Source organism: Lichenostomus cassidix, chromosome 2 (genome assembly GCF_008360975.1).
Source record: "Lichenostomus cassidix isolate B80296 chromosome 2, HeHo_3.0, whole genome shotgun sequence".
Taxonomy (NCBI): domain Eukaryota; kingdom Metazoa; phylum Chordata; class Aves; order Passeriformes; family Meliphagidae; genus Lichenostomus; species Lichenostomus cassidix.
In genome coordinates, this window is record NC_139482.1 from 46,037,922 (window position 1) to 46,061,937 (window position 24,016).

The 24,016-nt window shown below is 43.4% G+C and overlaps 1 protein-coding gene across 2 annotated transcripts in view; it reads left to right on the forward strand.

Annotated features, from left to right (window-relative positions):
* The first annotated feature begins 4,224 nt into the window (after positions 1-4,224).
* BMPER (BMP binding endothelial regulator) overlaps positions 4,225-24,016 on the forward strand; it is a 148,536-nt gene continuing 128,744 nt past the window's right edge. The window contains exons 1-2 of one of the 2 annotated variants that reach the window (XM_085051396.1): positions 4,225-4,359; positions 5,159-5,244. In XM_085051396.1, coding sequence (XP_084907522.1) covers positions 4,245-4,359; positions 5,159-5,244 — 201 coding nt within the window. In that variant the 5' untranslated portion in view covers positions 4,225-4,244. Of the gene's footprint in view, positions 4,360-5,158; positions 5,245-24,016 lie in introns of those variants that run through there. The other variant, XM_085051397.1, reaches the window with a different exon arrangement.

Sequence of the window (24,016 nt, forward strand, 5' to 3'; positions counted from 1 at the left end):
CTGACCTTTGTTTTGAAGGTGTAAGTTACTGGATCGAGAGTTCCTTATCTTTTGCAAGTTGTTAATAACAATAGAAATGTGTAAGCTTGATCTGATATGTAAACCACCTTCGGTACCTTGTAAATGCATAGTTGTTTAGCAAGCCAGAACTGGAAACACCAAGTTGTGCCAATTTACAGAGGCTGCAATACAGTTTATATCTGGGTGATATTTTCTTCTTTATGCCAAGAATCTCATAAATACAAAGAAACTCTGTTAAAATAATGTATAATGACATAAAAGTAATAAAAGCAGGGACGCTCACAGTGTTGATGTACATGTAGCATGCTTATTGCATGCTTTCTTGCATGGTAGGGAAACCCTAGGATGACCTGTGCCCAAGACCTACAAAAGCGACTTCCTCCCTCAGGAAAAAGAAAATATATGAGAATTCTAATGACACATTGCCTTCTGCCACTTCTGGAAGAATTCCCTAGCCCATGAAGGATGGGCCTCCCAGCGATTTTGACTTGCCGGTAAAAGATAATCATGAAGAGAAATGTGAATGTGATCACTGTCTTCTTCTTCACTGTTGCTATTGTTAACTGTAAAGCTTTGTTTTTCTTTTCTGGTGGGTGCTGGGTGACCAGGTAATGTATGACATTCCTTTATGGCTGACCACTGGGAAAGCATCCCTGGAGAAGGAGCTGAGTTACACACAAAGTGGTAATTGTGAACAGCTACTGCTCCATCAACTGGATGAGCCCAGGCCGACCACTAAACAGAACTAATGAACATGTCCTTTCAATAACAACTGATACCATGTGGTGCTTATACAAAAGAGGTAAGTGGTTTGATGACATGACTTCTGTTTTAACTGCTGGCATACAACAAGGTCTCTGTACATATCTGGTAGCAGGATACTGTTTTCAGTGTGACCCTCTGATTTTGCTGAAATGACCACAGCTTTGAATGTTGCTTGGGAAAATAAGTACCTCTTCAAACAGAGATGCAAAAGGGAAAAAAAATAGCCAACCCACCTTGAAACTTAAGACAACATTACAACCAAAAAGGATGCTGATGCCTGATAAGGCAGGCTTGGGAGAGAGGGTAAGGGAGAGATAAAAAGCCAAGACAAACCTGTAGCACTGAGTGGTTGAAGTGAAGGTGGGGGAGGATTAAGATGGCATATTTCCCTCCCAGGCTGGGTTTTACTTCATGAGAGCTTTAAATGAGTGATCTTCCCCTGTGACATGTCACCATTATCAATATCAAGGAAGCAACAAAGGTTGCTGCTAAGGATGAGTGTCTCTCTCATCTCCCCTCTTCCCCGATGACAGAGGAGATAGAGAACCAGGGAGGCTCAGAGGCAGCATCAGTCCTCAGCATCCTCTTCCACTGGACAGCAAGAGGCAGTGAAGTGTGGAGTAGGCATGGTACAGGGAGACCTAAAGACCCTTTTCAGGACATGCTACAAGCAAGGAAGACAGGCAGATTCCTCACTTCAGCACTGCTGCTGCCACAGAAGATGCACGATGCACTGATGCAGTGAGCTCACCCCCTGGAAAATGTTTTCATGTTGCACATGGTCAAAGGTAAGTTTCAGGCCTAATAAGTGTGTTAAAGGTGCTTAAGTGATGATCACAATGGTTTCTTTCCATGGGAAAAGGAAAATCACGTAGCAAATCTGTACCTATTGCTTTGTGACTGCCCTGCCTTAGGTATGATTTCATGAAGTATTTGCCAAGTGAATGAATTATGGCAGGGATTGAGTGTGGTGCTCAGTTGTTGTCAGCTCTTGTCTTCATTTTGTAAAGAACTTTCCTCTTTGCATTTTCCAGACTATTTTAGCAAGTTCCCTGCTGTTACTTGGATGCCTGGATTGTTATTTGATGCCCTCATTGTGATTTGTATGTTTCTCACACCAGGTGATGTTAATATTTAATGAATATTAGACCAGCACAAAGAGAAGATTCGATGCATTTGATAATATGAGTACTCTCCTGTGGTAGTTGTCACTTAAGAAATGATTAGAGTAGATTTATTTTTCCTATGGCTGTTGCTTTAGAAAGGCTGTGGCTGCACTGTAATTAGAAAAGGGAAATGTAACCACTGATTACAGATAGAGAAGTAAGAAAAAGCCAGTTTACCAGAAGATTCAATACATTTTTTTCAATGAGAAAAACATTTGGATGTGTGAAAATCTATTCTGGAGTAGTGCATAATAATATGTACATCTACAGACTTATCTTTGTTTAAAATGCATGGAAATGTGAAAAAGACATTTTCCAGAAACAAAAATCCAGGTTACATGCAGTATGTTTATATACTGAGTTTGTTATGTATTCTACACAGCACGGAGAAAGCTTTGGACTTCACTTGTATTTTTAGGGAATATAAAACCCTTTTAATGGCATCTAAATTCTGCTATGTGCCTATGTAGCTTCAACCTGTACAGACGGAGGGTGAAACAAAAAAGTAGGTTTCCTTTTCTCAGGGAGAGGGATATTGCTAGTGATGTCTAAAAGGTGATTGGTATCAGTTTTCTGTAGTCCCTCCCATAGGTGCCATTTCAGCTGTTTTAGGACTTTTGCTTTCTACCCTAAAGGTAGGTGACAAGCTGTGTTGGAAATGAGGAGTACGTATCTTGCAGTTTAGAACAAAGGTGTAGATTTACAGAGGTCTTGGCTTTTGTATTTTCCTCTCAAAATGAACTTGCAAATCTAGTTGTCTTGCATCTTACTGGGAAGTAAAATGTATTTGAAGCAGTCCTGTATACACCAGCCCACCATGCACCTGATGTGCCTTTACTTGTAAGCATTTTGGAAATCGCAGCTCACATGAAGCCCCAAAGAAATAAAATAGGAACGTACAGAAATATGAAAGCATTTTCCAGCTCGTTGTCAGACCAGTTTATTTCAGAGAGTGTTCATTTCCCCAAATGAAACATCACAGTTTGAAAACAATCGATTTGCGGAACAGGCTCGGGAAGATGTGTCACAGCAAAGCCTCTCGCCACACGCCACAAGTGTCATCCCGCCCAGACCCCGCGCCTGCTTGGGAGCGCAAAAGCTGGGTGTCAGCGATGTCTATGGCTAACACTGCCCGTGTTTACACCTGGGATGACAAAACGTGGACCTGCAAATGGCAAGTGTCAAGGAGGAGCTGCGAAGGCTACAGCGTTTAGCGGCGGGCCGCGGGAGCCGCTCGGCGGGCCGGGCTCGGGGAGGAGCAGCGCGGCCCCGGGAGCTGCCCGGGCTGCTCCCCAGCCCTTCGGCCGAGCCCCGAGCGTGCCGAGCGCAGGGAGCCCCGAGGGGAGAGGCAGCCCCGGAGCTGGGTGGGGTGGGGAGGAGGGAGCCCTTTCGGGGGGCAGCGGCCCCGGGGAGCGGCTGGCTGCGGCTGCGGCTGCGGAGCGAGAGGGAGGCGAGGGGAGCTGGGCGGCCCCCGCCGGGCGGGCAGCCGGGGAGCAGAGCCCCGCCGCGGAGTTCCCGGCGGACAGCCTCCGGTCCCTCGCTCTCTCCCTTTCCTTCCTTCCCTCCTTCCCTCTCCCCGCTCGCTGGCTGCCGGCAAAACCTGCCCGCGGCACGAAGGGCACCGGCGCAAGCGGGGGACGAGCCCGCCGGAGGCAGCCGGCGCCGCCGCGCTCTGCCCAGGTACCCCGGCCCTGTCCGAGGATCCACGTTTCCTCCCCTGCTACTCGTCTTTTACCTTTTCCTCCTCTTCTTCTTTCCTCCTCTTCTCCTCGATCCCTTTCCCCCGCCCCTCCCGGCGAGCGGCCGCGGGCGCAGCCCCCCGACGCCGCTGCCGGGCCGGGCGGTGCTCGGCGGGGCCAGGAGGGAGTGGCCGGGCATCTCCCGGCAGGGAAACGGGGTCTGGGGCTGGCAGCCTGTCTGTGCGTGTGTGCGCCGGGGGGGAGGGAGGCATGGGGGCCGGGGGGTGCCGGAGGAGGGACTATGGGGAGAGGAAGGTATAAGAAGGGATGCGGGTAGGGAAGGGGGGTGATGGAAAGAGGGGGTGCGGGGCCGAGGGGCAGGCGCTGACAGCCGCTTTCCCCGCACCCGCAGTCCCCTCCCCCGGTGCCGCCGTGGGGTGGGACTCCCCGGCGGGCCGCGGTCTCCCGTCCTGCTCCCACCCCCCCGCCGCTGCCCGGCGCCGGGGGTCGGTGCTGGGGCGGGCGTGCCGGGGGTGGGCGGGCTCCGACACCCGACGGCGCGTCCCGGACGCTGCCCCGCAGCCGGCGGGTGGGCAGCGGCACCCCCGGGACGATGCCGCGGCTCGGCGGGGGCTGGCCGACGGCCCCGCGCCTCTCCCCGGCCTCCGCCGCCGTCCTGCTGGGCGTGCTGTGCCTGCCCGGGGCTCCTGCCTCCTCGCTGCTCACAGGTACGGCGGGGCGCGGGGCCCACCTGCCGGGTGGCATTGCGCGGGTAGGGCGCCCGAGGTGTAACCGCGTGGGTTGGGGCAGGTGAGCACAGTGGCCGTACCTCTCTCCCCCAAAAAAACGGTTTTCGTGTTCTTTTTCTCCCCCCTCCCCATGCTCTCTGCTTCCCCTCGAGGGTTTTTTTTCCTGAGATCTGGGGCATGGAGGGAAACGCTGAATCAAATTCTAAAGCGAGCGAGGAGCCATTAGACTTTGAGGAATGTTTCCAACATGACAGAATACCGGCTAATCAGCTCCAGGGCCGTAAAGGGTTTTCTAATTTGATTCCGTTTGACAGCCTGCTAATTTTGACTCATTTGCCAAGTGGTTGCCGTGCATTAAAAGGATGCTTGGTTTAGGGCTTGTACTGTGCTCCTGGTCCAAGCTGTCAGAGTGCAATGGACAGCTGATTGCAGAGAGCTCTGGATCTATCGTTATAGACGTATCCTGCTTTGCATGGAGTACTCGTTATGCTCCACACGTCATCTGAGAGAAGAAAAAGCGTCCTTCTTTGCTACAACTGGGGCACAAAGAAAGTCTAGGTTTGTGCGGCAATGAAAGGCCACTCATTTCCCTGTTCTCTTTAGAATCTTGCAGAAGCGCTGAACATCCTTGCCTGCTTAAATTGGGCAAATTCAGGCAGGATTTAAAATCGAGGGCTAGGAATGGAGCAAGAGTTAAAGGTGTGATGAGGACAGTTTCCAAAACTGTCAGGGTGAAATGAAATATGCTAGTATTTTAAAATTTTTATTTCTATTTCAGGATCGGTTGCAAAATGTGAAAATGAAGGGGAAATTCTGCAGATACCTTTTATCACAGACAACCCTTGTATAATGTGTATTTGCCTGGTAAGTTTGTATTTCAGCTAGTAAGAACATTGAGAGGTGTACTAAACGTAATTGCACAGAGCGGGGGGGGGGGGGAATGTTTCACATAATCAAATCTTGGGTGACTCTGTTGCCTTTATGTAACACAAGGTTATCTCAGAGCTGAGCTAATGGAAAGTAACCCAATACATGATCTGGCGATCATTTCTTTGACTTTAGAACCCGGGCACAAAGTTGTGCATGACTTTATTTCATGGCATTGTGAAACTGCGTTTACCATGTGAATCTGGGGGGAGAGCTGCTTTCACAGAGTTGGGGGTGCAACCAGAAGTCTTCGCTTGTAGCTCAGCAAAGAGAAGGAAAGGTAAGGTTTGGAAACATTGCTGCTGCTGCTTTGAGCTCCCACATGCTCCCTGTCACAATCCCAGGGGGTGAGGAGCTCCACGAGGGTGCAAGGTGAAGGCAGCAGTGTGACTGTGTGTGCTGCAATAACATGACAGTGAAAGCACAAGGGATGCTTTCGTCAGAGTGCTTTGCCTGCCATACTGGGAATTCAGTGGTTAACAATGGTGCTAACTGATACACATTTGGGGGAGAAACATTCCGCTTCCTTGTCGTTCTGCTTCGGAGTTAAGCGTTTTTGGGAGCAGTTCAGTTGGACAAGCCAAGGCTTAGTAGTTATTGTAAAACAGTCATTCTAAATAAAACTTCCTATGATATTTTTAAAAGAAAGCCATAAACGTTAATTTGCTGTTGAATGCGAAGAAAAGTATAGACTAGAAAGCTCTGTGTTTTACATTTTGGAATTTACAGAGTAGCTGAATGTACAGAATGTGTTCTACTTTAGGATTGAAATATCAACACACCCTCTCCCCGTCATACTATTGCTATTATTATTATTATAAATCTATAAAAGATGTAAAGAATTATTTCAGACGGCAATTTTGGCAACTGTAGGACCAAGATCGTCTTGAGCCTCTCCAGGTTGATACCTGTTGCTGCACTGAGTTCTGTAGATTTTAAGTGAGACTCACTGTTAACTTTTTGGGTAATATTGATAAAGAATATTATGTTATTGATTTCTTATGAGTAGAGTCAGATGGGAAAAAGAGGAGCATGGGATGTGGCGAGTAAAGAAATCAAAGGGAAAACAAAAAAGAGACGAAGCTGTGTTTTATCATGGATCACCTTCCCAAATATGTCTGCCACCACTTTTGCTAATGGAAGCTGGTGTTAACCAGCGAGGAAGCAATTTATCTGCAAAGGAGCAGAAGTTCAGTCTTGGGCATCAGGGCAATAATGCATGAGGGTAAAACACTTGTATTTATAGATCTCTCTAGACCTTGGCTTTATTAAATCAATGAGCACCCTTTTAGTGCATGAGCATGAAGAACTGCAAAAAGCATTGGATGTAAGAACTCTAAATCCCTGTGGTTTGCAGGGCTTACTTTAGTGAAATGGCAACTGAGGGCATTTGGCTCGCTTCTGTGCCAGGAGAACACTACGTTTTATTAAGTGCGCAGATGCCTAGTGAGTTACTGCAGTTACCTGCCCTGGCGACACTCTGTTTTATTTCTGCCAAAGGATAAAGCAATCTCTGTTTCTTGAGCTGGAAGCTGGGAGACTTGGTAGAAGAGAAGGAAACCAGTCTGGAGGTACTGGCTTTAACTCTGTGCAACATCCAAAGCATTGACTTATTGGACAGCCCGTTGCTGAAATCTTTGTTTAGGCCTGCCACAAGGGAAAAGATCAATTTTGAAAGGTCTGGGGAGAGCAGAAACAAAAGAAACAATGGGCTGATTTGTGACCAGGAGGGAAGAGAAAACCAGATTGCCTTACATTCAACTAGAAATATTGATTGTTTAATAACAATTCAGTGAGGAACTTTCTCTGGAAGAGTGATCACACTCTTCAAGGGCAAACCTGAAGATGTTCATACTGTTAGAAGGGAGCAATTAAAAAGAAAACTTGATCAGCTGTTACAGAAAGGAAGCAATTGCTCTTTAGGAGAGGACAGAAAATTCAACAGAGGGCACATGTATTAAAAACACCAGTAAAGAGAGTCCCTGAAATTGCAGATTGGATTATGGCATGTCTTCCTTAGTGGGGATGCATTTCCATGACTACAGGTTGCCATAAATAACAACAGTTACGGAAATCTGAACAGCTCTGGCATGAAGAGGAATATCTAAATAACCCTGGATGCCCCAACCCTGGCAGTGTCCAAGGCCAGGCTGGATGGGGTCCTGACCAATCCGATCTAGTGGTTGGCGTCCCTGTCCATGGTGGGGGTTTTGGAACTAGGTGAACTTTAGGGTCCTTCTTAATCCAAACCATTCCATGATTCCATGACCTCCCTTCCAGGACTTTGCCCGTCTCGCAAATGAGAGGACACAGAATTGAAATACAGGAACTGAATGATCAGGTGTTGGACAGAACTTTGCAGATTGTCCTGTGGAGCATGTGGATGCATCCTAGCAAGAGGGAAAGAGAGAGGCAGCCTAAGCAAAATGATCTCTGGCTTTGCCTTAACAGCCTAAATTGTTTTGTAGGGTAAACCAGCAGGTAGTATTCTAGGAACAAATGTGGTAAAAATTGGAAGCTCATGGATTATGAGTATGCAATAATGAAACAAAGACTGCAAAGAGCAATCACAAAAACAATTTCTTTTACACCACTGGAAAGTCTTGGTAGGTAGACCAAAATGAAAAGTTGTCTTTTCTCATTGATATAACAGAGACAGGGTGGACTGATCATCATGGCAGGAATGTGAGCAGAAACAATGCAGATAGATCACAGACTGCTGTCTGGGGGCACTGCTTTGGTGGAAGCTTCTGGTTCTTGTTGTAGAGTTTTATTGGTAGCATAAACCCCCAAATCTTGAATACAAGAGGGATGCTGGTGGGGATCTCCTAAAGATAGCCAAGTTTAGCTACCAAGCCAGATCTGTTCATTCTTGAGCACCTGCTCTAACATGTGAAAGGAGAAGTTGTGGGTATATGGGAGTTCACATGGAAGGTCATGTGCTGCAGGTTTCATATGTGGTGTGTAGTAAGCCATTTGCTTATGGAATGTAGACAATGCTTTCTAATAAAATTGCACTGCACTCATAATGAAATAGCTCTGCTTTGGATGTCCCTACTTGTCAAAATGAAATGTGTTGGAGTGTGTGGAAGAGCTCTGATGCTTGCCTTTAATACAAGGAAACAGGTAGGACCAGGGGTGTGTAGGTGTGTCTGTGTCCATATACACTGTAGTGCTCTGCGTGCAAGAACAATCAGCAGAGTAAGCCACTGTGGGTAAAATCTCAAGTTCCCTAATTTGTAATTTATATGTCTCTACTTAATGGTCTTAATAATGCCATAAAAATGGTAATTTTTAATATCTCTAAGACAATAGTTTCAATGTGAGCTTTTACAATTACCACACTTTAGCAATGGTATAAATGGTATGAGTGAATTTGATCCTCAAAGAACTAGTCATTAATTACAGCTGACTGCAAGAAATGGCCATTTTATTTTTGTCCTTTCAGAGGAAAACATCAAAGTCAAAGAACAGAATGTGGTTTATCCACAAGGAATTTCTTGTAGGACTGTGATGAAAGCTCAGGTCTCCTAACTCCTGGTCTAATGGTTTGACTACAAAGACGTCCCTTTTCACTTCATGCACTTCCACTTTACAAGTGGATGTGGGTGATACAGTCACAATCTGAACATACATTTCTCTGACAACAGGCAGGCTGCACAGATGCCAGGCTTTTTGTGTGTCAGCTCTCCTGAGCTGCTTCTGAGGTGTGGATGGCCAAAAGACAAATTAAAGCCGTCTTCATAATCCAGAGGTTTGGGAGAGTGTGCTTTATGTCTTGCCATTGCTATCTGCAAAATACTGTTAGAGCCATTGTGCTTTGGTGTGCTGCCCAATTCCACTCCGAGTATCTTGTGGCTCTGCATCTCCAAGGAAATGCACTGTCTTTGGAAAGCTAACATCCTACCTTGCTTTCCATAGGATTTGAGATACTGGAAAAGGGCAAAGAAGGCTAAAGGCAACTTGAAGTAGCTGCTTTCAAATGTATTCACCTTATATACTGTTAAACACAGACACTGGAGAAAGTACTTAGAGCTGATGGGTAAAACAGATATATAGAAGTTGCAGTGGAAAATTGTTCTGATTGTGGCATGGCTGAGCATCCCTCTGCAACTCTGTTTATAGCTAAAGACTTTTCTGATGAAAGGATGGGAAATGCTCTCATCTGCATTCATCATCAAGTTCTGTATCTTGATGATGAAGGTAAACAGTGAAAGGAAATGCTGGATGTGATGGGCATCCAGCATGAATGGATGAAGAAAAACCCTATGAAGAAAAGATATTGTCAAAAAAAGGGAAACTATTATTTCAGATAATGATATGGCCCCTGACAGTACAAAAAACAAGTGAGTGAACATATGATTGTGACATTATCTTATGCTTAATGGTCAATCGTAAAAGTATCTTAAGTGCTGCTGGCTTCTGAAATTCAAAGTAGTGAAACTGTGGGTTATGAAGCTGACTGAAAAAAATTTGTGTTTTAAAGAACTTGTCTGAATTGGCAGTGATGATTATAGGTAAAAATACATAGTTTTCATGGCATTCATAATGGAGTTATATTGATTCACTTTGAGAAATTGATTCCAGTTATTAAAAGCTTTATGACTGCAAGTGATTATAGCTACACTACCTAATGCAAAAATTATCTTCTAAAATTATCCTCCCACATCTGTGGAAAAATGATTTTTTTTTTAATCCATAGGAGCAGTTTGCACATCTTGTGCAGTTTGAGGAGCCCAAACATGTTGTGTATGACAATTTCAGATCTTTCTGTTTTAGATGTGAAATTTTTGCGCTGAAGGTAGTGGAGGCATAAGTAAATTTCTGTTAGTAGAACCAAACAAGAATTCTTCAATAGGAAAGTTTACCACACTTTGTTAAGTTTGGGACTTCTTGGATATTGAGGATTACAAAATGTTGGGGGAAAACGCTATTAACCCCCTCAGACTACCGAGGGAATTTTTGATTAGATTTCTTTTATATGAGTGTCAGCATTCAAAACAGGCATGGAATATTTAAGTTCAGCTCTGGTACAAGTACGGTAAATGATCAAATACAGGAGAGTTTTTGTTGGTACAGCTTTTTGGCTGGAAGGTATCTAACACTCAAAATAGAAGTAGGCTCACAACTGATATTATGGCATTTGCTTTCAAGAAATACATGCTTCAACGTACACGTGGAAAAGACATAAAAATGCTACAGTCCGTCGGAAATAGGTGAAACGAGAGCCTGTGCATAATTATAGGGCGAGAATGTAAAAGAGCACAGAATTAACTTAGTCTGAGTTAAAGTTCTGAGTGTTGAGTTTTTTGAAGGTGAGATGAGCTCAGCAGTGACAACGATGACAGGTGGTGGTGCCAGCAGTGGTGTGGAGAGCCGTGTCATTTCATGCTCATTTGTCATCGTCTCCATGGACCCTGAACACCTTGCCAGAAGTAAGCAGAGATCCAAGAATAATGTATCCATTGGCCAGTGGTGTATGTAGTTTCAAAATTAATGCACCAAAAATGCCAGCTGAAAAGGACAGGGTAGAAGTGAGGAACTGCAAGGAAATAGATAAGTATACCTTAGCTAATGGTGGCCTTGACATTGCAAGAGGTTTTAGAATTTTTTTGAAGAGAATGAATGATTTCAGTTTTTGTATGGTTTTTGTGGGGAGAAAAGGTCTTTTATTATCTTTTTTTTTTTCCAACATACTTTAGAACAAAGTGAGCTGTGTCAAGAAACAGCTGATAAAAGCCAGTAGTGATCTTGACAAACCACATCTAAACCAGAGCCATTTCCCCCCACCTTTTCCCCTCCCCACTTCCCTCATTCTTGTGCCTCAAACTTGCCAGTTGCACCTGAGGAGTGGTAATCATATGTCTCAACCTTTTATCACCTAAATCCAGACCAGAGGGAAGTAAATGTGAGCCAGAATGGGTAACCAAGTGTTGGAAATCTGAGAAAAGTTTGGAGACAGGAGCTCAGGAAACTAGAAATCAGAGCTTTGATTGCCATAAGTTTTATTCAGCACGAAACATCATTCTGTAGTTTAAATTTCCGCTTTTAAATCCAAAAGCATAGTGTAGAATTTGACCTTTGCTCATAAAAAATTACGTTAAATTTGTCATTATAAGACCTAGTGTTCTGCCTAGCCTGAACTAATAAATTGGCGAAACCAAGTGCAAGCAAACCAAAAAACAGAAATAATTTTGACATTAGTTCCCTCCTGCATGCACGCACCCCAAGCCAAAAAGAAGCCCAATCCTAAAAAGCATGTCCTCATTGCAGACCAAAGCAAAAAAGCTACGAGATGTGCTGGGATTCTTTACCTAAAGCTGAGCTGATTTCTGTGGCACAGAGTACAAGTTAAAAGCACATAGCTAGCCTGAGAGCAAGTGTTTGACACATGTTCAGTGAAGATGGCTGTGTTCTAGTACATGAGGATTCAATTGTTGTTGCGTCAAGGTATAATGCAGCCCAGATGACTTTTAGTGGAGTAGTGCATATTAAAAAACAACAAAAAAAAATCATCAAACAATTCTTTCATACCTATTTTATTTAATTTAATTTCGATAGTTTACATACATCAACTACAGAGTCTACCAAGACTGCATCTTCTTTCAATTTAAATATTCTTGGTCTTTATTACTGTATAATACAATCAGCTTTCTCTTCACCCACAAAAATAATAAACAGAGAGACAAAAAAGCCTGTGATACAGTAGTATACTGATAGTTTTCACCCCCATGTTACTCCGAAAGAGAATGTTTTTCTGATCGGTGCAGGAAGGATTCCTGAAACACAAACATGCTCCAACATGATGAAAGTTTTATTAGTTTTTTCCAATTACAGATGTATATGCCATCTCTTAAATGAAAAAACCCAACACCCCCCACCCAAAAAACAAACCCTGAAAACAAAAAGCAGACATAACGCCATGTCTGGTGCAGCAGGGTGTCCCATATGTGCTTTGTCATAGAAACTAAAGAAATGTATGTATGAATATGTGTGTACATAGATTTAGTATATATATTTATATATATAAAAATGAGGTCTTGCAAGAGAGAAGTGACTTGGATCAAGACCCAGGGCTGGTTAATTGCTTTGGTAGGCTCTGCTGAAGGATGATTCTGGCAGTTTCAGCTGTACTTGTTCTTAATTCATGCAAAACACCATGAGACAAGACTTTGACCTGCCTGAGAATGAAACACAAACTCATTACAGCAGGGCATGGTTACTCTGGCTTGATCCTTAAAGTTTTCATCAGGAGTTCTGAGGAAGGTTCAAGTCAGTTTAGTCCCATATACAGGTATGCCCACCCTGGTCAAGCAGTGCCACATCCAACATCTCATCTAATTTCCTCCTCTGGGGAATGAGCATGGGTTGTTTAGCTGTTTGTTGCCTCTGTTCCATCTGGACCTTTTGAAGTCCACTTTCTGCACTTCATATCCAAGAGCTGCCTCAGACTGTGGCAGATGCCTGCACAGGTATGTTGGCCTTCAGGTCACTAAGCTTTGTCGTGACAGTGAGTTTGGGGATGTGGTACACAGTCATGTGTAACAGCTTACGATGAAGCCTTTCGGGAAATCTGCAGGCTGGGAGAAGCTATTTCATGTTGTTCTCAGACCACATGGGATAGTGAAGAGTTCACTACTTGCACATTTCTAACATAGTCAGCTGCACTGAGCAAATACACATATGCACACAGTGCTGAACTGATTATAGGTCTTGGCAAAACCCTCCTGGAAGAGAGCTGGTGATATGTCACTGTAGCGATGATGAAGATCCAATCCATCAAGTATGAAAATGAGATTCTCTTTGGTGTAATTAAAGGATCAGATAACTCAAATACAAAAGAATATGTATAAATAATACATGGAAAAGTAAGAAGGGCACAAAAATGCCATAAACTAAATGGAAAAATGTAATATAACTTGCAAATGTCTTTGGAATGCGTCTACATTAAGTACAAAATGGATCAGTCTAAGTTAAGACTCTTTTTTATTGCCAATAAGAAAAACATTATTAAAGAGCTGGTCCAATATCAAAATGGCATTTTAAAAGCATACGGTTACCTGTATATAGTTTTTATTAGCTTTCAAGTTTCTTCCATTGAGTTGTTAACGGTCCTTTTAAGAATTATGGTCCTGTAAGAGAATGGCTCACAGTGTCAGTACTTCTGCTGTTCCGCTTTGTGCTGCTGTATAAAAATAGATATTTTTTCTCAACCAATATCTGGTTTTATTTCCCCATCATGTTTTAATAGAAAATTTTGAGGGAAGAAAAGTATTAAACAATGACCAAAAAAATCAAATGAAAGTACAGCCTTTTTATACTGAGCTTATGGTCAAATAAAAGGCCATTGTGAAGAAAAAAACCCAATATTACATAAAAGCTTTTACCTGTATTACTACTTTTAAAATGACTATCATACTGGTACTTGCTTATAGTGTACCTAATAACTGCTGTGATTACTTCCTCTGAGGCCTCTTGGCCTCTTCATCTTATGCATTAACCTGCAGCTAAAAAATTCCTAGTCTGACTGTTTGTCCAATTGAGCTCTGTGCAGCGTTTTGCATCCAGCTGACTCAAGCGCTGAGCTTGGGGTCTGAGCTGACCTTGTGTGCTGACACCTGAATTTCATATACTTCTTGTCTGTTTCTCCCATTTATTTATTAGATTTTTTTCCTGGCCTTTTTTCCCATTCCCCTTCTGTGTCTAGAATCCACTTGCTCTAGATAGTTGTCCATAATTGGGTGTTAAAGTAGGACTGTGTACCATCACCTCACTGAGAAAATAATGTGTCTTCATGCATTGTCTATGATTTGCATCGTTCTTACTTGTTTTGTCATCCATTCTACACATCAACCTCCTAGCTATACTTTTCATTTTCTGTATTGTATCCCAGATTTTTCAGAGAGGCAAGCATTGCACATGTGTGCTGTGAAGTGCTATGGCAAAAGGCAGTGCTGTGAAACAACATTAGAGCTGAGATATATTTGTTCTTGTGAGCACTAGGGATGGGAATGTGATAAAATGCCATTTGGAAAAACGATGCCAAAGACCTGATGTTTTTCCCTGGCAAATTGTGGTGCCTTTTTTGGTTTTTTTTGAGTCCCCATTTTAAGTAAACCTTTGCATGAACCTTCAATATTAGAGGCTGAATCAGGTCATCTTGAACTCTGCCTTAGAGCTCTGCTTACCTGGTGGCACTGCATTTTGCTCCAGAGCTGTTCTAGTTCACACAGGGTATCTGCAGTCAATCCCCTGGCAGCAGTGCAGCCTTAGGTGTGTGTAAACCTCAGCATGCAGTACTGAAACTTCCTCTAAGACTTGAGAAGTTGAAGATTTGCACTTCTACTTCACACTGGAAAGCAGGTATTGCTCAGCCCTGGGCAGCTCAGGTGTGCTCAGTGTAACCCCAGGCTGCTCTGTTGGCTGCAGGATCAGCTGCCCCTTTCTCCAGACAGCCATGGTTTGTCTCATCTCCTCTCTCATAGCTGAAGATCTTGCTTGAGGCATGGCAGCAGCACCTTGCACTCCTCCATAACCAAGGGGATGCAAGCCAATATGTTGTGGAACCCTGTCCAGGAAAATCGGATTTCTGACAGCTCATAGGCTAGAAGTCTATATGTTTTGGATTGTGTTTTCTTGCTTGCCTTTTTTTTTTTTCTTTTTTTTTAATTTTATTTTTAAACTGCTCCTGACATGTTTATATTCAGTTATATTAAGCGGCTTTGATAGGAAATGGAGTTTCCCCAAGGTTTGGAATCAACAAAATGTATTCTGATGGCCAGCTAGAGTCATGCACTTGCATCTGTTTTTCTGTTTTGTCTTAGGATTTATTAGTGGATGAAGGAAAACAGACCTTGCTTGTCCTGAGATTGTCTCCTTGTTCTTTTTTATGTCTGGATGTACAGTTGAGGTATGGTTTGGGAGAGATGGAGAAGAGCTGATAAATGACAGCTCTAGGGCTGTGTAGTGGTTATGATCTCATTGTGCCAGTTAGTGAAACATATTGAGGTTGTGTCACCCAGAAACCATTGGGGCAGGAAGGAGCCAGGCAGGGTGGCTGGGTTTGAGATAAGGCCTGTAAGACCTAAAATACTGATAAGAGCAGAAGGCTCTCCTGCCACAGGGAGGCTGTTGATCATTTGCTTGTGACAGAGAATATTTTTTTTTCCGTATATGACACTGCACAGATGATAATTTTCATATGTAGCACTTTACTCTTCTATCCAAACAGTCAGTTCTGGGGATAGGTGACTTGTGATTCAATCTGGAAAATCCTTTTGCTTCAAATAAATGAATAAAATTATTCTGGCAGACAGAATGCATTCTGTTCTGTTCATTAGCGTGTAAACCAAGGGTTGGTGGATGGGTTGTTTGTAAGTGCAGTGGATAAAAAGTGCTAGAAAATTCAAATTACTACACGTTAAAATGTTGAGGGTCTGGTAGTGTGAGAGACCTTTTTAACAGATGCATGTTTGAGGCATAATCCGTCTATGATCTATAGACACAAAGCATTTCTGGAGGGAATTGCTGATGTGGACATTTAAGATGCAGCAGAATGCACTGATATGGAACCAGAACTTGTTTAACATGAAAATGTGGAGGAAACTGAAGAAGGCTGCAATTTGTATGGCTTCTGGAAAAATGTCAGTGTATGTTCATTTTAACTTGGCATGGTTTTCAATCCCCAAGCAAAAATCATTTGACCCAAAAATCAATCTGAAGTTGAAATTTACAAAATATCTAGAACTTGAGGTTATGACAGTAAGAAATTTGAATGGTTTAATGCACTTGTTGTTATGTGAAAGGTACATATTTGCTGCCTAAGACTTTGTATAATCATTTTAGTGTAAAAGGAGTGTCTTTGATATTATTTTTTTTTAAATAAATAAACCAGTCCACATACAGAAACACACAAAGGTGGGAACCAAAAAAGGGAAAAAGAAAGCAAATCACATACCAGAAAAGGGAGTTTCACTGGAAGTCAGCCATCTGGAGAGATAAGTAGGCAGCTCCAGCCCAGTCAGTGGGCACCAGAACTGCTGGTGGGAGAGGAGGATGTGATGTGACTTCAAGAAAGCTATGCATGACTCTGGAACCAGAGGTCTAGAAGGGTTTGAAGTATCTTCTGGAGAATTGATACAACTACTGTGTGTTTGTAGACAACTTGGACTGTGGCCACAAGGTACTGTTCCCATCAGAGGATTTGGGTTAACCCACTGAGTGGTGCTGAGGTTGGGCTGTTGGCCCAGGCAGGCCATGCTTACTGTCTTGTCTCCTCTGTTGAGAAGACAGCACCAAACAGATACTATAGCTGACATGCTGAGCAGAGAGCTGACAGCAGTTGCTGAGAACAAGGCCTTTCCCTAAACCCCCCTCTGTGTTCTGGGGCCAAGCACCTCATGCTGTGCCATTCAGGGTTCACTGCTCTGACCTGGGTGACAGGAGCATCTGCTTCTGTATCACAGAGCTTAGTTGGAGGCTGAGGGAGAACAGCAGTTTTTTGTATAAAGCAGTATGTCCAGAGTCACTGATGAAGAGATCAGTGATCTCATCTTGGTCAGGATATTTCCCTCTCTTCTCCAGGGTAGAGAAGTATGTTTCAATTGCCCATGTAAAATGCATCAGTTGTGGATGGGCTGAATGAAACAGTCTTTCTCTTCCAGCCCAGACCAGGCTGTGATTTGGCAATAAGGACTTTCTCTAATTGCAGAAGAAGGTACAGTTAATACAAAATTAAGTTTCCAAGACCTCAAGTGGTTAGTTTTGGTTTTTCTCTGTTCAGCCCTGGGTTCTCTGTTTTACGCAGCACTTGAGTCTCTCATCATAAAGAGCCCTTCTTGTGCTAAAGGTGTGAAACTTTTGAATTTCAGATCATCTTTCTGCCTCCCCTAGCTGTCCAGGTAGAAAGATCACTGCTTGAATCCTTGCTCAAAGAGAACAGTGCTGTCCCACACAATGAAATCATCTCTGTCTGCCTGCAGAGGACTGTGGACTTTGAGCCAGGCATAATCTCTTTCCTGACATTTGAGTCTCATTAATTGGGTTAACAAGATGCTATCTGTGCTCCATACTTATGTAAATAGAACCTGCTAGCAAAGATCTTAATGGCACCTGATATATCACACTGCCTTTACATCTATCAAGAGGTACCACTGCGGGAGTCACTTCCAAAAGCAGGTTGTGTTCTTGGTCCCCTGGGTCCCTTTATAAGCTGTAAGAAATGCTGGTGGTCAAGGCCAACTGTTCAGATGTCTTTCAAGTGTCCCACTGGTGACCAAATCTCACTTTGTCAAGATGACAAATGACTTGTGCATGCCCCGTTCACCTTCGAGCTTCGCTCCAATGTCAGCTCCATTTACTTGTCAGAAACAGGTATTTTTTTTACTTCCCGCAGTGCAAGTGGGGCAGGGGAAAGGAAGGAGTGAAGGGAACACAGGCTGAGGAAAAATCTGCTTGTATGGCTTCTATTCAATATATTACTATAATTGAGATTTGCAAGCTTTGGACATACCAGAATCTGTTTGTTTGTACATGTGCAAAACAGAAAGAAGGGAATTTGCTTTTCAGAAGTGAGAACTGTCCCTGCAGGGCTAAGATTATGCAAAAACATGTTTTAACCACTGGATTTTTCAAGAAGAAAGTGGTTGTGCAAGATGAGTTTCTTATTTTGGACAACAAATTTTTTCCAGAGCAGCACTTAAAAATAAGTGTTCAATTAGCAGGGTCTACCCAGAGCATAGGCATTGTGCATGTGTCTGCACTGAAGAGCTCAACTCAAACCTCTGAGCTCTCATGGGTGGTTTCATTGACTGCAGTGGTATTGTTATGTGGCTGAGTGATCGCTGCTGTGATTGAGGGCTGTTACATCTCACCCAAAAGCAGCCATGGCCAGGCCACAAAATATGGTCAAAGTCAGCTCAAGGACTGTGAAAGTGACATTGACAGCTTTGGCTTTTAGTTTCTTCTCAATGACTTCCATATCATTTTTGCTTAGTCCACAAGTCAAAAAACACTTTTTCTCCTATTAGCTACAGCGCTGGCTGAAGTTTTGAAAGTCAAAAGTTTTAATTTGGCAGTGTGATTAATCACAACAAAGGAAAGTTTATTCCACCTTTCTTCGTTACATCTGATGCAAAGCATTTTGAGTAGATATGAAGTAGAAACACACAGAAGTGAGATGTGTCAAGTTAAACATCATGGTGTCATAAGCTTTTCTGACTAATTCTCCCATGACCTTGTGCCTTCCTTTGCTGGCAGCAGCTGGATGCAGACAGCTTGAGGATGATGCCTGCCACGAGCTGCCCATGACCTGGGATTACTGTGGCCCCTACGAGATTTTATGAGCAAGCAGCAGTTGCAGCAAAAATGAGTGAGCCTTTGCGAGTTGAAGGCAGCATTAAAAGACCCTGAAATATTTTGCCCCCTCTGTGGAATCCTGCCTGAAACGCTCCTTTTCCTTGTCTCTTCCCACTCTTCTCTATACTGACTGACAAGCTGGGGGCTGCACCTTCTCTTGGCAGACTGCTGTGAATAACCTTTTTTTATTTTCTAATACCACTGAGTAGCACAGGCAAGATCACGTATGAAAACAAATGCAGGGTCAGTGCTCAGTTTTCTTGCAAGTTCATTAAAACAGCAGTGTCTGGAGGCCTTTTGCCTAAATAATTTCGTAATAGGAAACAGACTCTCGTTGCTTCTTTCTTTTTGAGCTACTATTTTTATTTGGTTGTTGTTCCTCAAGCGTTTTGGTCCTATTTCAAAACTTGCTTCAATTAAATGAAGAGAGTGGTTTTTTTGGTGCTTTCCAGTTTAAAAGCTGTACTGCAAAACTTCTAGGAGTCCTCTGGATTATGAAGCTAGGATTGACAAGGATTTTCCTCTCAAAATAACATTTAAAAACCCCAATGTGTAGCTTAGACATTTGAAAGAAAATAAAAAAACCCCTCCCCTTTCTGTCCCCTAGCTGAGATCTCCTGTTGCTGCTTCTGGCATGCATCACATCTTTGAGGATACAGTATCATGAGAAAACTGTCACTTGGTGATGTATTAGGGTAATATATCATGAGAGCATCGTTTCTGTGGAGGATATGGGCAGTAAAAGACATGCTTCTGGCCAGACAGAGCAGCAGGGGACCCTGCTCTTTTTCTTTCCTTTTCTTTAATCTAGCCCTGTTTTCGTATTGTACAGAAGTGAGTTTCTTCATGGGATATGACTTGTTGCAGAGTAAGTTAGGAGGCCCACTGGGCTTTTTAAAGTCTTTAAGAAGTACATGGCCTTAAGGGCTTCTTTGTGCAAAGTTTTTAGAATAGACTGAAGCCCAAAACTGGAGTATCTGCCACCACTGAAGTCTACAGTATAAAGACTGAGTAAGCAGGCTTCAGACAGAGAAGGGAATAAAGATGCAATGACAGGTAACTGTTGTTTGGATAATATATTTGTAAATTTAGCCTATCAAAGCCTATCATCGATTTTGATGTACTTTGATGTACTTAATTATTGTTTTCCTCTCATTGACAGTATCTGCTGGAAAATAAACAACAATGTATACTACTGGGATGACATTAGTTAAGAAACAAAAGCAGACTATTATTGTTAGGGCACTCTTTTGACAAGCTTGGTTAATTTTTGAGATGAGCCAGAACACACCATGGCTTGATCTAAAATTTGATGAATTCAAATGATTTAATGATTTATTTTAAACCTTTGGTGTAATCTGTTTTGCCTTCTATGAAATCAGCTTGAAAATTATTGAGCATCATCTTCAACAATTTTTAGGACTAGAAGTTAGTTAGGAAGTTTTCAGACCAATTTATCTTGGCAAACTTCTTCTCCAAGCCATCCTGGCATGGCAGTTAAGGGGGAGCAGTGTGTTCCAGGAGCTAATACGCTCAGGGCAGCAATGCTGTTCCACATTTGCTGACTTCAGCTGCGTTTGGGTGGATCAAGCTCAGGTAGTGGAAGCTTTTATGGCCCTCAATTGCCTGTCACTTCTGTGGGAGAATGGATTCTCCAACACCTTCAGCCAGGGTAAACCAGACTAGGCTGGACCATGCCTTGAAGATCAGTCATTTAGCTCAAAATACATTGGGCAGTGATCATCCAAAAGGCTTTGCTGACTAATCTGAGTAGCTGAGAACATCCAGCAAGGTGTAGATCATAAACTCACAGGGCTGGGTCAGTGAGCTGTAACCTTTTGCAACAGCAGGGGTACAGGTTTGGCCCAGAGCTTCAAATTGACAGGTTTTGCCTGTGACTACTTTTATCTTAGTTATTGTCATCAGATTTAGGTAACTGATAATTAATACAAATTCTTTATTGACAAAGTAGAAATACCATCCTGTGAATTAAAACTCACAGGAAAATATGTGCATTTTAAAAGTGTGCATCTCATGAAATGTGAAGGTGTGGTCTCCCACAAGAATCCCAATGCATAATCCTTCCTTGAAATCTGGCTCCTGGATTACTATGAGTATTTTTTTTTACTACAGTATGAACTGCTGGGAACTTGTGAAGAGCCTGTCTCTTATTGCTAGAAGAGTGCCAGACTATTCTGTTGACAGGTAAAGGGTGTTGCCTATAACTGTGCAGCTGAAGAACTCTAATCTGAAGCAGCACTTGGAGGTTGAGGTGGAGACAGGGAGGCTGAGAGCTACACGGTCTGGATCCTCCTCTGGCTTTCTCACTGACTCACTCTTCAGTTACAGTAATTTTGTCTGGCTATGTCTACTTTGTCCATAAGATCACTGGAGCAGGGATGTGCTACTACAGTGTCTGATGTTCTGGGACTCTAACCCCAGATGCTGCCTTAGCATTAAGGCAAACAAATGTAGGAGGAAGAGACAGTGCTCTCTTTTCACCAAATACTGGTGCAGACAGCCGCTGTTGGGGAGTGCTGGGATTGCATCAGGCCACTGAGGTGACTTTCCTGGTGCTGGTGAATATCATCAAGCACAGAAAAAAAAAAAAAGGGGTTGTGAATGATTTGTCCTGAATCACTTATACATACTCATGTCTTCCTCACAGCAGTGGGGAATACTCATTTGAAGTGAAATTTGGTTTCATCTTTCAGCAGGGCCTTTTTTTAATCATCTTTCCTAGGGAGCGGGGAGAGCTTGAATTATGAAGGGAGGTGGTTCATGCTGGCTGAGCATCACCACAGGGAGAGCTGCAGCCTCCTCCCTGCTTACCCTTAGAGGCCAGATAAGCTAAACAGATTACAGGGATGAGGGGGCAAATCGGAGGCTACTGAGTGCTCTGCTCAAAAAAGGAAAGAGAGACTGAACTGAACGAAAATACTGTCGTTTGTATCTAATGCAACTCATGCTGAAATCACAGTCATGTTGTGTCATGGGCAAGGACCTAATGCTGAAGGTTCTGAAGCATATGTTTGACTTCACTCCTGTGAGTTTTCCCATTACAACTGAAGACATGCTTAAAATAACAGGACCTTTCCCTCTCTTGGTGAATCATATGCCTTGGTGTTTGTAGGTTTATGTGGACAAATGGAGAGAACTCTATCATTTTGCAGAGAACAGAGATTGTTTCATAGGGAAATATTTTTTCCACCTTGAATTTAAAAATGCATTTAGTGTGCTGAACTGTTTTGGTTATTGTACCCACAAAATTTGTTTTGCAAGGAAAAAAAACCCCAGCAGATAATTGGAGGGGAACAAGGGAAATGAGACCTTATCCTCATCTCCCTTGACAGTGGTTCAAAGTGTCTGCAAACATCTCTCCTTGGGGAGTGGTGTCTCCTCCCTGAAGCCAAATTTTGAGGCTCTTGCTCAGGTAGACAAATGCTTATGGAAGAGAGCAGTCCCACAGTTTCAGCAGGGATCTCTTGCTTGCATCAACTCTGCCAATTAAAGGGAGGTTTGTAAATCGGACCCGAGACGGCGAGTTCCAGGCAGGAGTGCCAAAGAAGCAAGGGTACTATTTTCAGAAAGAGCCTCGGGATTTGTCTAGACCAGGAGTTACGCATGTGTCTGAGCCTGTTCTTGAGTTCAAGTTGGCCCAGCATCGGGATTGTTTGCACATAAACATAGGTGCAGGCACAGGCTTGGGAGCACGGTGCTCCTGAGCTCTGCTGAGGGATGGAGCCTGTGCCAGCCCAAACCTTTGCTCTCATGGCCTGTGTGGTGTGAATGTGGCTTCTTGTGCGTTTGAGAGGATGCTCTGGCCGGGTGCAGAGAGCCCAGCAGCATGGCTTAAGAACATGGGGATCATGGTGGCAGGAGCCTGTGTTTGAGCCTGCCCTTTGCCTTGCTGTGGAAAGGTTGCCTGTGTGAATTGAATACACTTGTTTCATTAATTTTAAATGACTCTTCTCCTAAGGTCCCATGTGCATACTTGAACGCTGCAAATCCCAAACTGCCCCGGGGTAACTTTTGCCATTGTTTGAAAATGGTTATTGTTTTCATGGGTGATTCCACAGGCTTCTCCTAGCAGAAACTTAAGGACACCCTGAACTACTTGGTGAGGAGTCCTACCAGAATTACCAGTGGGACTGTGATGAATAATGGTAAAAAATGAATGTTTTCAGGATTAGTCATTAATGGTAGTCGGTATTTCTACCTAATCTGTCTCTCTTGCTTTTATTATTTTCTCTCCACAGCATTTTTTTCGTTAAATGAAAGTTTAAGCAACATTTTCCCCATTCAGTATAAATAATTAACAACTTCAGGATATCAGAAATGCAGTGCAAGCTTCCTAAAAGCATTTTCAATACATAAAAAGAAAGGAAAAAAGGCCCAACCCCAGACCATCACTATGGACATCTGGCCCCCTGAGAAACCACATCTGCAATGTCTTCTGCAGCCAGCTGTGACAGCACAGGAGTGGGCTCGGGGTACCACTGATGGAGGCACTCCTTGCTACAGTCCTGAATGAATAAAGCAGGCTCCTATTTTTCTTTTTTACCCTCTTGAAGCCAAATCCAGGTTGAAAAGAGCCATCCTCCTGGTGGCTGCTGTGAGCCGGCAGGAGTCCAGTGGGGAACCCTGGAGAAAGTTGGCTGTGTCTTCCAAGCTGTGGTTTGGCACATTTCCTCTCCAAGATCTCTGCCAAATATTCAGACTCCTTTTTAGCTTTTTTTTCTTCTTTTCATGTTGGCATTTTATTTAACTGAACCATATGAGTTTAAGGCTGCTAGTTTGATATAATTTGTCGCCAGAATGGGGTATTTTGTGTGGAGTTCTTTGATGGAGGGTAAAAAATATGAGGTGTATGTAGAAGGTGAACAAATGGTGTTGAGAGGAGGTTGTAGTAAAGGTAACATGAAGCAGTAACAGTGATATTGGGTCTGGTTAGTGTATCTCTCCTGTGTGGGAATTTTACATCACATTTGCATGCCAAGTTAAGGAGACCCTTGGTTCTCACTGGCAAAGTGTGGGAGAGGGGAGAAACATGGACACCCAACAGACTTTCTGATCTTTCCCCAAAGGCATTAAAACATGAGTTCTCCAGCAGCTGGGCTTGGTGAGTGCAGTGAGGAGTCCAGGGTGATCCTCCAGCACTTCCCTAAATTTTGCTTTCCAAGGGAGTCTGAGATTCCAGAGTGAACACTTTGCTGAGCTGAGCGCTGACTGGGGAGTTGCGTCAGATGCAGCAGCATTGTTCTGGATCAGCCTGACCTCTTTTAAAAAAATACGCATTTTTCCAACACTAATAGAAACCTTAGCTGAGGTTCTCTCCCTTTCTGTGTGTGTG